At 51.7% G+C, this 13,797-nt stretch overlaps 1 protein-coding gene across 4 annotated transcripts in view; it reads right to left on the bottom strand.

The window, feature by feature from the left end:
- Window positions 1–289: 289 nt before the first annotated feature.
- Window positions 290–13,797, bottom strand: part of MVB12B (multivesicular body subunit 12B) — a 68,820-nt gene continuing 55,312 nt past the window's right edge. For 3 of the 4 annotated variants that reach the window (XM_037399114.1, XM_037399116.1, XM_037399115.1), the window contains 3 exons: window positions 11,109–11,164; window positions 9,224–9,283; window positions 6,833–7,633 (listed from right to left, as the gene is read on the bottom strand). In XM_037399114.1, the coding sequence (XP_037255011.1) occupies window positions 7,238–7,633; window positions 9,224–9,283; window positions 11,109–11,164 (512 nt within the window). In that variant the 3' untranslated portion in view covers window positions 6,833–7,237. Of the gene's footprint in view, window positions 5,156–6,832; window positions 7,634–9,223; window positions 9,284–11,108; window positions 11,165–13,797 lie in introns of those variants that run through there. The other variant, XM_037399117.1, reaches the window with a different exon arrangement.

Here is a 13,797-nt window from a genome sequence, read left to right as displayed (position 1 = left end):
AGCCCTGCTGTAAGAGGCATTACCTGTACCAAGCAAACCTGTAATCACATAAAGAAACAGAAGTGGTTCCAGGTGCCACAGCTACAACCTCTATGTTGGGGCTCTGTTCAGAATAAACACTGACTCACGCTTCGCTCCTCCTGATGTTTTTAACTACTTCCAAAATATCCAGGTTTGGGATCTGAAGAAGTCAATGCAATGACTTGCAAGTCCAAGGGACTCCCACAAGTCAGAGCTGTGGCGTTTTAAGCTTCTTAAACTCCAAATTTAAAACACAAAGCACAGAGAATAAACTGATTAAAACAAGTTTTATTTAACAAATTATATTAAGAATACAGACTAAGTTATCACACAACGAAACTTCCCTTTGTAAAATACAGGAGGGTCATCTAAAATAAATATAAAATGTAGTAACATTCGTAAGATTAATGCACAGTAAATTCACTTTCAATAACCCAACAAAATGCATTGCATCTTAGAAAAACACTTTGCAACTGTGTAAAAGGTTTCTCTCTTCTATTTGCAGGATGACATTTAAAACTGTTGCTGTTAGGAAACAAGTGCACAATAAACAACCAAAATATCCAAACTGTTTGGTTTCCCTGTATTGAATGAATTGAGCAGCACCTTACTGAGCTTTTTCATGAGTAGAGGAGCACCCCCCCTACTGCAATGCTGTCAGAATTTTATGTCTCAGGATAACTAATCTCAGCTGCCCTGCTGCCGAAATTCCCGTTCTGTTTGTCAAGGCTCAAAGGCTGAGGTAATTATTGGAACACAGCGAGACGCGCATGCCCTGCAGCAGGAGCAGGAATGGCTCTCCAGTGAGCTGCTCTGCTGGCACCTGCGTGATGTGCCTGCTGCCACCCCGGCCAGGCTGCTGGGGCTGCTTTGGGACAGCGGCCGGGTGGGCACATCTGGGAGGACAGACCCCGTGTTGCCTGAGGGCAGCAGGGAGGTGAAGGCCAACTTGCGACCAGCCAGCTCCAAAGGCACCGCATGCCAATTTCCCTCCCAGAAGCAGATTTTTAGGGCCCCACTGAAGAAGCGCCCAGACCTGTGGACGCACACCCTTGCCACTGGCATCCACCCGGCACATGCCAAGCCCGTGCCGGGACCTTCTCCAGGCTCTGCGGGTTCAGTCTGAAGAGCTCAGGAAACCGGGGAGCAGGGGACAGGTATGGGCGTAAAACAAAACAAGCCCAAAGGTACAGACTACCAACAACCTCGCACTATACAGGAGGCTCACGGGGGATCCTCTCCTACAAACACCACGGGCAAACTCAGTGACAGTCAAAGGAAAAAAGTTTGACGAAGTTTATTCCTATGCAACTACACCTACGAGATGCTCCCACAGGGAAGACACCTGCTACAACTGTCCACACTTGAATTTTAGCACAAAGTTCACACTCTACGGTACTTTCTGGACTAATTTCTTGCCTTTCCATTGTTAACACATTAGACAGCACAGCCTGGCCTGGATGGCCCACGAGTCATCTCGGCACACGACCTGCTCTTTGCCGTGAGAAATCCAGGAGGCAGCGTGTCACTACTAATTCACATCAGAAGGTGTATTTTACAGCAAGCAAACCCCTCACTGCTGCTTTTCTGTCTCTGTTGCAGACATAGGATAATTTGGCAAACTGATTTCTCCATCAGCCACAAGATTAAGCTACCTAGAGACTAGTTTTGTTCTAGGAATAGAGGCAAGGTAGCCAAGCACATCTGGGAAAGCTCTGCAAATCCACTTTTGTTGCTTTCCATTGACTCATCCCCTCCCCTTATGCTCCAGAAAGCTCCTCCACAGCCAGACACCGTCAGCATCAACATCTCCCTGAATATTTCACCTGGGCCAATGCTACCACAGTTGCCTTTCAGACAGGGAGGGAGTAAGATGTAGAGATGCTGGTACTGGCTATGGCACACACCAACAGGGGACTTGCTGCAAGGAGGATGCAAGGACCAGCCTTGCAATGAGCTGCTGCGAGTACAAAAGTTATGGAACAGCAAATAAAATCTGCCCGTGGAAATGCTGACCTGATGCCCAAGGTATTGGGAATTCAGAGGTGCAATATAAAAGCTTCCTATCATTGGCGGACTGAGAAGATGACACATATAGTCAACCAACCTGCACCGTGTGTCTCACTGTGCTTCCAAGCACTGGCTCTGAGCCTTTGGAAATGCTGTTTTCCAGCTGTCGCTTAGCAGGTCTCAAGAGCTCAGCTGCCTCTCAGCAGCTGTAGCTCTTTGCTCAAGACAGTTCTGTTGCATTTGTACCACAAGAACTGCATTTGTACTATTCATGCTTTCAGTACAGGCTATCCTTGCAGTGCCACAGCACAGAAACACACAGTGAAGATCAAGCTAATCTCTCAAGTTTTTTTGCAGATGCACCCTGAAGCAGCTTTGCTAGCCCAGCGTAAGAGGGAAGAGTGAGAACCAACTATACAAATACATCTTTGAAGATTTCTTAGATGCTTGTCCCAGCTGCACATCCCATCAGCATTTTGAGCTATCCAGTGTTTCTTGTAGGTCACTGAAGAGAAAGCTGAGCTCACCATCTCTAAGACGACTGACCAAATGTTAACTGTTGCTGTAAGTATTAAAGCACTAACTTTATCTACTGATTTTCTTGAAGCTAAATCTCATAGGAAGGGACCCAAAGCTACATGCCCATTTTTCTGAGGCATATGCAGGGAGTACCCCACTGAACACAGGGCTCAGCAGCTATCTGAACTCGCTCCTCACTGAGCCCTCCAGCTGCTGCACAGTCAGCCCTGCCCTCAGCATGGGATGATGTGGCTTGAGGAGGGGCTCCTGGCAGCCACCCCCCCCCCCCATCTCCCTGTGGCAGGAACTGCCCTGGAGCTCTGCAGACTCTGCACCGACCGCCCTGCATCAGCCTGCAGCCCTCACTCCTCCACCACCAATCAGTAACAGGGAAGGTCAGTTCCCTGCAGCTCCTTCATCCCAAAAATATGAGGAATGCACTGCTGCAGATGGCTTCTACCTACCTGCAGCGTCCACTAAGCCACAGAAGCAATGAATGGATGCCACAGAAAACTACAGAAAAAAATACAAGCAGAAAAATAGAAAGACAAAAGATGGATGAGATGGGCATAGTACTACAGCATGGAGTGGATTTGAACTTCAAGTGAACCTGAGCCGAATGACCAGGCTGCCATGGTATGTTCATTTGTCGATGTCGGCATCATCAATCTAGCCTTTGTGAAGCTTGGCAGTGAGGTCTGGCTTTTCTTTCCTGCAGGATAAATAAGAACTAAAAATGGTGCTGCAACCTCCAAGTAAACGAGCATTTCCATGGGGCCACCCAAACCTCCAGAGCTGGTGCAAATGGCATAGCTTTAATTCTTTTGCCCAAATACGACACACCTGCAACCAAATTGGCCTCTGCTCTCCAATTGCACGGCCTTGCTTTACAGAGGCAGTTTCAGAAAATTATTTACCTGATTGGAAGAAGTTGAAGCGAAGACTTAGACTCAGTCTGTCCTGAATGTTATAGTATTTTGTGCTCATTATCCCAGCAATACGGTATGGTGCCTTAAAACCAGAAATGACTCTTTGGACAAGAAATATTTTACATATATACAAATAAAAAATACAAGCTGACAGTACAAAACCTACTGTTAGTCACTATTCTGTCCAACTAGAAAACACAAGATCAATCAAAAGCAGTGCAAAGCAGGTCAGGGCATACATACGACCCAGACTGAGAGCAACAATACTATTATTTGTTACTATGGCAATTGCATTTCAATAGGGTTAGGTAATCAGTATTTTACAATATAAAAATTTGTATGTTTTAACACTTACTTAAAAATTGCCATTTTGCTGCCATGATGTAGCTTTGTTCTACAGCAGAGACTTGAAAAAGCAGCATGGAGTCAGATGGGCACTTCTAAATAACTTATTACAGCAACAGACTTCTCCAAGACATGCATTTGACTCGGGAGCGAGCTAAGGTCAGCGATCACAAGGAGGCTGAGGTCAGGGTTTAATGCATCCCACTCTCATCCTGCACTACGTCAGAGTTCAGTGCTTCCCCATGAGTGCACAAAGGAACAGGCACATCTCTTTTTTTTTTTAGCAGCTAGTGGGGCAAATATTAGAAAACTGTCCAAAGTTACCAGCAAGTGACAGCATCCAAGTTGTCAGCAGGGCGCCAGCTCCGCAGGCAGCTTGGCCAGGGGTCAGCGGGGCACTGCCGCGGTCTGCCTGGGCCGCTGCCAGCATCCAGCCCAGAAAGAAATACAAGACGTTTGTCGCTCTAGTTCCTGATGGACAAATGGACACCCTGTGCAAAGCAGAGGTGCTTCACCTCAGGAACTGCAGTGCAGCCTGTGCTCTCTACACCCCTCCACCTTGCTGGTCTCTGGAAAGAGAGCCCAAGGCAGGTCTGAGCAAGTGTCCCCAGCTCCACCAGCCTACAGCAAAAACAAGTGATCACAGTCTCGGGTTGATTCCGGCTGCGGCGGAGCTGCTGTGTGCCCGGACCTCGGCAGAGGCAGACAGGGCATCCGCCATGGCTCGGTGCTGCCCGCTGGACAGAGCGCTGCAGGGGGCCTCCAGTCGGGCGGTGTCGAGAGCCCATCAGCTCCATGTCAGTTCAGGTGTGATGCCTGGAGGCTTGCAGATTAACCAGCCATATTTTTTACTCTTCCTTACTTTTAGGGCTCACTGCTGAGCATTTCTTCATGATCCATGAGCTCATGGCTTGCTGTTCACAGCAGTTTGTAACAGCTCTGGGTTTTGTGACTGTCCTGCGGCAGGGGTTATAAAGTGAGGACAAGTGAGGAGCTGCTGTCAGGCTCCCAGTCATGTACTCACGTGGAGAGGTATCTGCAGCAGCGAGAGAGGGTGGTGGCAGCTGCTGAAGGGTTGCGCAGTCCCAATGCGTGGAGTGGCATGTGCAGGAGGAGGTGGTGCAGCACAGGGTGGGCGGTGATGGCCGGACGAGAGAGGTCTGCTAGGATGGCCCCAGCACTGCGTCCCGTGTCCCGCTCAGTAGTATGCATGCACACGCCTGCTCCAGCGCCGGCGGCCCCTCTCAGGACTGCGGGACTGGTGGGCATCTGGTGGGGCTGGGCGGCAGGCGGGCCGCCGCGCTCTGCTCTGTCCGGAAGCTGTAGTCGTACTGTGGGACAAAGCAAGACAGAAGGAACCGTGGGGCACTGCCCGATGGCAGCCTGGGCCAGGGTGTGCAGCCACACAGCCATGCTCCCCGGCCTGTGCCGGGACGATACACAAGCAGAAGAATGACATAAGTAATGTGCCTGGCAGCTCCCTGAGCTGTGACCTTGTCCCTCTGCCCTGGGCATGGCCACACCGCGTGAGCCTGCTGGAACTACCACATCTAACTGTCCTGGCTAGGATTCACTCCGCTCCTCTAAAGCCCAGCGTTAACACAAACACAGCCACAGTCATCCTGCACGTAAAGCAGCTAGTCAGAAAGATTCCCCTTTGCAGGCCTCATTTACACAAGCATACTACCATAATTACACTACCATCATTACACTACCATCATTACACTACCATCATTAACATTTTTAGTTTGGCAAGGTGGCCGACAACACCTATACTCGTGTCTCTGCAGCCCACAGATGTCACTGCAGCTGGCTGGACACTGCTACAGCCCAAGGGACATCCCTGCTGCTGAGGGACAACCCTGCTGCCGGCAGGATGGGGCGGTGCAGGCCTGGGCGCCACAGCGCACACGAGTGCACCGTAGCAGTGCCATCTCGTGGCACGCCACAGGCCGCATCCTGACAGCCCCAGGCCACCCTGGGTGCCACTGTGGCCCCTTGCCATGCCATGGCACCCGTTGGAGAGGCCAGGGCGGCGGCGGCTCTCCCATCGCTGGTGCTGCGGCTGAAGCAGGAGCAGCACACGGCGCCGGCTCACCCACCGTAACAGCCCTGGATATGAACCGTCCTTCATGTTCCCCATTGTCCTCTTTATGGCTCCTGGGATGTCACCAAGATGTCCCCCTGTTCCCCTGGGCCAGACTCATTTGTCACCACTCCTCAGCAGCCAGCCTGGGGTTCGGCACACGCAGCCAGCACGGCGGCCTCGGGAACTCAGTGACTTTGCTGGTGCCTGACCCCGGCCACGTGTGCGGGGCTAGGGCCACGGTGCTGGCCGGGCTGGCTATGCCAGGGCTGCTGCGGGCCTGTGCGTGGTGCCAGGCACCCTCGGAGCTGTGTGCGGGCTGCGTGCCCCTGCTGGAAAGGCAAGCTGGGCCTGCTCCCGCAGCCGGCTCTCCCAGCAGATGTGGCTCGGCCTTCCCTGCTCCAGCGCCAAAACCTTCTTACCGCCCCGCTTCGGCTCGCCAGCAGCCCTCAGCGCCCAGCTGCGGCAGGGCCTGCTCCTCCCGCGGGCATCAGCCGGGCCCTGCAGCGCAGGTCACCGCGGGCCCTGCAGCGGGGCCCTCCCCGGGCCGGCAGAGGGCGCGCGGGCTCCGCGGCGGCCCCGCTCCCCGGCCGGTGCGCGGCTGGGCGGCGGCGGGAACGGCCCCGGCCCCGGGGAAGGCGCCCGCCCGGCTGGGCCGCGCCGCGCCGCGCCGCGCCGAGCCGAACCGAGCCGAGCCGCACCGCGCCGCGCCGGGCCGGGCCGCACAGAGCCGAGCATTAGCGGCCGCTTGCACGGCGCAAGGGGACGCGCCACGGAGCCGTCCTTCTGCAGGCTGCGTTTTAATTGGCAAACGCGTCTTCATTAATTTCACCTCAATGTCATGATGTCACAGCTAGCAGTACCAGCCCCAAGCTAAATAAGCAATAAGCCTCATTTTTCAACACACAAACACATAAAGATGTCAGCTCAAACTGTTTACTAATTAACACTTAAAAAGACACAAATTAGATATGCGTGGCTAAGAGCAATTATAATCAAGACGAATTTCTCTAGTCATTTGGGAACTGAAAAAAATGCCTAATTGCTGGAACCAATGTTTTAAAAACTGAAATCATGCCAGTTAGCAAATATGTTCATTTAAAGAACATTTCATGTGACTGCACTCCGGAGAATTGACTACAAACACGAGAACAAGGAAAAATATTTCTGTATAAAATTAAAATTTTAAGCCCTTTTAGATGTACAACTTCTTCATCAAAACATATTCGCGAAGAGCAGCCCACGAAAACTCGTAGCAATGAGGTGGTTAAACGCACCGCCTTCCCTGTCAGTTTAGGAGGAATGATTAATCCGAGATGCTGCTTTACTAATTAGCCTCTCCCCAGACTTTCCGCCCAACCCGGCTGCAGCGGGGGGGGGCGCGGGGGGGGGCGGGGGGAGGGCTCCGCCAGGCCCAGGGCACCCGCCGGCCGCGCACGCCGCTGCCCGCCCGGTCGCGGTGCCGCCCCGCCGCCCGCTCGGTGCTTGTCCCGCTACCGGGACGGGCAGGCGCCGTGAGGCCACACCCGCGCGGCCCCGCTCCTCGGGGCCCGGCATCCACCAGAGCAGCGGCGGCCGCACGGCACCCTCGCCTCCAGCCCGCCGGCCCTCCGCTCCGCACCACTCCGCACCGCAGGGCTCCAGGTGCAGCCTGAGCACCCATTTTCAACAGCGTTCCCGAAAGGGCAGAGTCCATGCAGCTCACCTCGCAGGGTGCACACATCTGCAAATGCACGACAGAGAACAGTAACTCTTGGAATTCTTTGGGAATATTTTTTGCAAGGCATCTAGCTCCAGGGAAAATGTTCTTGCTGCTTTGGAAATCCAGAAGATTTGCTGTAATGGTGCTATTGCTTGCAAGGGAAATAAAGCCATGCAGAAATTCACAATATTTATATGCACAGCTATCTATGTACAGACAAGATGCTTCATCAAGGAATATGGGCTGCATAATTATACTTTTCATTACTCTGAAATGCACACAGCCTGTAACAGAACGGGAGGGTGTGGGGAGAGCTGGCAGGTATCAACCTCTCCTCCCAAGGCCACAAATGACGCCGGTGCCAGTGTCGCTGCATGCCACTGGCCTGCAAGGGGCATGGGGCAGGGCTGCACAGCCCCCCCCGCAGTGGTGCCCAGACCTCTCCTGCACCAGGCAACACGCAGAGGACAACAGAAGCAAATCCAACACCACTTTGCCCTCCCCCCAGCAAAAGGGACCTGCTGCCCCATGGCCAGCTCCTGGCGTGAGTGGGGGGAAGGAGGCAGGCATGCAGAGGGGCTTGCAGCCCTGAGCACCCCTGGCTCACAGTGCGTGGGGCCCTCGTGACGGGCGCAGGCAGCCCCAAACAGAAGCAGGGCACACATGCCACACGGCAGGCCCACAGCGCCCAAGGCGGCAGGTGCTTCTGCCAGTGATTGCCCCCGTCGGGCAGCACTGAGCCACCGTCGGTGCTCCCCTGGCCCACTGGGTGCCTGGAAAGCCCTGGCAACCGACCACCTTCTTTTTGTACTCAGAAAAAACTTGCATCGGGAGAAGAGGATGGATTCAGGAAACTGGACTCACAACTGGAATCAGAAAGCGGAGAAGTCATGATGAGTCTGGAGGTTTTGCAACACCATCTTCTTTCTCTCTGCCTTCAACCCAGCTGGTTGGCACAAGATATGTTTGTGACTGGTGGTACCCGAAGAAGCATGTGCTGCTGAAACAATTTTCCTCCTGGTCTGAGACTTCAGCCGAGAGGCAGCCCTTGCAGAGCAGGTGGCTCCTTGGCACCATGCAGCCCAAGTCACGCATATACCAAAACGCTCCCTCAAGAATGTGAGACCACCCTCAGATTGATACATGTCTCTCCCCCAAGCTCCTAGAAGACTCACACTCACTGGCAGTGCAGCCCCATTTTCCTGGTAACGTTACCAGCACTATCAAACTGAAAAACGATGAAGGAGTTCACCTGACATTGCTTAGACAAGTTCATTTGCTTCCCTGAGACGCAAGAGGCAACCTAATACAGTGTCCCGTTTGTAACGTGTTTTGTTAATAAATGAGAAAGGTTAAATAGAAAGACATCTGGAATTAAACGGAGGGCAGCAGACTCTGCCATTAGATTCAGCATCTAAAGTACCTTCACCTGGCACAGATCACAGAGGACATCCCCAATTCTGAGCTTACTGTTTGAATCATGTTGACTTTTATCCACCAACAGTGACTTGGGGAAGTCAAGAGAGGCCTCTTCCATAAGGGAAAGGATCTCACAACAAAGTGAACACAGCTCTCACGACACTTTTGCTTAGTGCCTGGCTGGCTACCTACCTCCTTTTCTATTTCTGCAAGAGTTTTGATTGTGATGCCCAAGAGATCAACTGGCTGCATCTGGCAAAAAAAAAAAAAGAAACAGAAATGTCAAATTCAGGGGTTTTTTTGTTTTGTTTTGTTTTTGTTTAAAGTCAGCAAATACCCTTATCACCAGAGATTTAGAGGCACCATCTGTAAACACGTGCATAAGCCTTTTTCTCAGTCCACCACGAGAGTGAAGAAGCAGAAGGCGGGTTAGGAATAACAGCTCTAACGCCTTTCTCCCTAAGCGGGGACAGCTGACACTCATCTCGGTGTCACTTCACACAGGTAGTTCCTCAGCCATCTCCCTGCTGCAGCATGGCTGTTACTGCAACGCACTCTGTAACACCCTATGGATTTCATATGGCCACAGCACATAGGTGTGAGCAGCACCGGCTGTGAGAAGCCCTGACCAAACTGACCATATGGTGGCAATGGTGTCTAAAGGATCCGAGGGGAGGATTAGCACGACCTAATCTCTCTGCATTTGTCCTCGCAGCAGGGACTCCAGCTTTCTGGGAATAACGGCCCATAAACAACCCTTTCAGAAAGCAATGGTTGTGAAAAACTGCATCCGGCTGCACACGCAGGTTGTGTCAGCAGGAAGAAGAAAGCACAAAGTGGGAGCACAACATGAAAAATCAGATACAGCTGAGGCTTGGTGTTTGCCTTAACAGCTTCTTGTAAATTGATTTTTAAAGAGCTATTGTTTTAGGATCAAATGGATTGGGGAACTGGTAACGGGAGGTGGAGCCTCTGAGCTCTGGATCACCAACTTAAACTAGGACTGGCCCAGTGACACTCAAAAGTAATTCTGAAGCGGTATGGGGGTTTCTGTTTCAGCTGAGCAAACCTGTCCTGCCCAGGCCATTGTCGGCACCAAGCAGGCAGGACGCAGGACGCGGTGCCCTCCCGAGCTCCCCGCTGCCAGGCAGGAGCCCTGCCGCCAGCAGCACAGGCATGCCGAGCAGGACTCCACTCCAGGAGTGAACTCACTTAGAAACACGCCACATGAAAATAACCCAGCCTGTTTTGTTGCTGCACTTGAGACACTTTGGCTTGTATAATCTCCCATGGCAGAGGGCAATGGGAATCCTAAAATCGTTCTTCCATCCCTGCTCCTGCTCCCTGGAACGCAGCCGAGGTCCAGCTGTGGTGTCATTAGGACATATCCACCTCCGCAAACCTTACAGGCTGGAACTCGCAAACATGAGGGTGCAGCCTTCCCACCAAACTGGATTTTGGCCAGCGCAGCTGTGGCAACCCTGCTATCCCGGGCCAGCTACAGCTGCTTGCGCTCCACCTGCAAAACCACCAGCGCCCACCAAGAGTGAGTAACTCTGGAAGATCCTTGCCCACGTGTGGCCACCCAGCTCTGCCCATGCAGGGTGCGGAGCCGCAGGAGCCACATGGCAGCTGCCATCACTAAGGTGCACCATGCCATTACCATTGCATTGAACTTCTGGGGCACAAAAGGGAAGCTGTAAAGCTGACTGCACTATGCCATCTCCACAGCAGGTTAAATCTAGGACAGCTGTTCATTTGCAGCTTTCTTTACAATCTAAGCTAAGAAATTAGGTATGTTTCCAGCGCCAGAGTCCCATTGACATTCCTGTTTCTGGTGGTGATAAATCTTCAAGTCCTGGGACAATTCAGTTTTAGAAGTAATCTGGCAAAAGCCATTCCCACACTATGGGAAAGTATTGTGAAACACAACCTTGGGTCATCTCAAGCACTAGGTACGTATTAGGCCCCACAAAAGAAAAGCTCCCAGAAATGGGTAGTTTGTGTTGATGCTTTGTGATCGTTCCTCATGCAAAGATGAATTTTAGACACTGGGAGAACAAAGAAGGCAACTCACCCCTTCAGGAGCACAGGCAAACTTCTCTGAAATCATAAAAGGCACTCCATCCATTGCTGAAAGGGACAAAACGAGTAGACATGTCACATTTCCAGCTGACTTTGACATGCAACTTCACACATTCCCAGTGACAGATCAGGTATTCATGGCATTGACACATGATTGATACCTCATAGAAGTTATTGCCAGGCTTTTCCTCCCTCTAACCTGTCAGTGGTTTCTCTCTGTTCGAGTCACAGCTGGGTTAGTCCCTACCAAATCAGGAATTCAATAAACCCTCCCTGCTCTATCCATATACAATCTCATACACTCAACGCTGAGTCTTCCGATTTGGTTCAGCTGCTCAAACAGGGCAGTATTTGAAACTGAAACTAAATACACACAGTTTAAGAGGACAGACATCTGTTTACCAGTACCACACAGAACCATTTGAGCAAAGCCAGTGGTGTCTGAGCAAGAGGCTAAGGACCATACCTCGTTCAGGTGACACACACCTCCCCACGGCAGTCAGTACTACTGCCTGGGCAGGATGAAATCAAAAATCCAGGGCCAAGCACCTTCCCCGGCCTGGCTCCTGCCAGGGCAAACCCAACAGCGAGCAATGGATCTCAGACACTTGCAAACCACATCTGGAAGATGTAAACCAGTGGAATATGAAGACAGACACAAGGACATCACAACACACAGAACAGCCTTGTATCACTGGGCCAACTCTGTAGCACAACCTCACTGACACCAAGAGGCTGGTTTGCCTTTATATTGTCTGGTGTATTCTTCTTAGTGCAATGATGTTCAGTGTTTCTGTCTTGCTATCACCACCTCAGAAACGTCACAGAATGCCTCCCACAAGACGTGTCAGTACAAGGGAGACACTTATTTTTAAAACATGTAACTCAGCAATTTCCACACAAGACTGAAAAGGGCACATTTCTAAGGCAGAGTGCAGCCCCAAACACACCCCCTTTATTTCTGTTACGTCTTTAACGTTCTAAGTCTTTAAATTTCAGCTCTGAAAGAAATGAAAACTTCAAACTAGAGCAAATTTAAGCCCTGAAATGCCCTCAAGTAATCCTCAAATAGGGTTTTCTTTCACAAAGCATCTGCACCCAGGAACCCAGTGTTTCTCCACTTGCTGTTTGTGACTTCCATCAGCACCAATGAGTTACCACATTAGTGATTTAACAAGGGTTACTAAGCATACTTAGCATTTTACATTTACTTTGTATATTTTCGACTTAAAAACCCCCTCCACTGGAGTTATTTGTGGCAGCCACAGTGCTACGCAAAACAAAAGGAAGCAGATAAAAAGCAGCATCACCAAATCCAGGAAGTTTTGAACCTGAAAGACCATCTGCATTTGTTATCCCGACAGAAACCTGCTTTGATCAGTCACACGCCGGCTTTTGTAAAGTAATTTAAAGAATAAGCTGCAATGAGCGTGCGTGCTCTCGCGGCAGCCCCCGCTGGACTGCCTCCATCCGTCCTTCGGTCCTTGAGCACTCCAGTCCTCTCAGAGCTCAAAACTGCAGAGCAAAGCAGCAGATGAAAGCAGGGTGTGCCAAAGGCTCAGCAGCGCAATTAGCACTCTCCTAAACAAACGAGCTTCAACAGAGCTGTAATTAAGCAGGCCGGTAATTAAGTATATGCCCTTTATCATAACGATCATGCTTAAAAATGGCATGATGCATGGAAGTGTGTTATTAATGCTGCACTCCCAAAGCGCAGGAGCGTGCACAGGAGCCAGCGTGTCAGGCCCGTCACCAGGCTGCTGGTAAAATACATTAAAGGGAGAAATCAGAAAATAACACACTCATTCAACAGCTCTGTTCACAGCCAGGCACTAGGAGTCACAAGGATTTAAATACCCACCAATTCAGGAAACTTTATGGGACTCAAGCACCAGGCTGCCACAGCCGGCTGCCTCCCCAGTGCCGGGAGGGTGGCAACCTTTGCCCCACGGCTTGGCCGAGCTCCAGGAGCCCCCAGTGCTGGCCAGTGGGGAACCCTCCCCCCCCCCGACACGTGGGGACCGGCTGCTCATCCCTTGCCTCTGCTTCCAGGCTGGACAATGGCCCTGGACAAAGGAACCACTTTGGAGGAAGGACACCCTTGTGTCCCCCACCTCGCCCTGGGAGGTGCTGCCTGCCCTCCAGCAGCACTGGCCACAGGAAGGGAGAGATTCAAAGCTGCTGCCTCATTTTTTTCACGTTCACAAGGACTTCAGGAATGAGGCACCCAGCTTCCTTTTAAGAGTGTATATACAAATCCAAGAAGATTAACAATTGCAGCGACAACTTGTTCCAGCACAACACTGAACCGTCTCACATTAACATTAGCTTTTACATCATGTCAACAAGACTGCATCATGTTTGAACAAAACCATGCTGCTTCCAACAAAACTCCAGCTGCAGCAATGCCTTTTTGCAGTGATTTTACAGGGGAGGCTCAGTGCTGCGTACCCCTGCCCGCTGCACAGCCCCTCGCCGCAGCAGGGCCAGGCTGTCCCGAGGCCAGGCTGCAGCACCGGTCCCTCCCTGCACTCTGCAGTGCGTACCTCCCGGGCAGCGCCAGCTGCTGCACCACCAGCTCAGCAGCACGTGCCCAGCCCTGGCAGACACCTCTCCCCACACAGGACCCATCTCTCCATGTTTCCCATGTGCAGCATGGCTGTGCAGCACCAGCAGCAGTG

This window comes from Falco rusticolus, chromosome 9, assembly GCF_015220075.1.
Source record: "Falco rusticolus isolate bFalRus1 chromosome 9, bFalRus1.pri, whole genome shotgun sequence".
Classification (NCBI taxonomy): domain Eukaryota; kingdom Metazoa; phylum Chordata; class Aves; order Falconiformes; family Falconidae; genus Falco; species Falco rusticolus.
The sequence above is the reverse complement of the archived record's forward strand: the minus strand, read 5'-3'. Positions and strand labels throughout refer to the sequence as shown.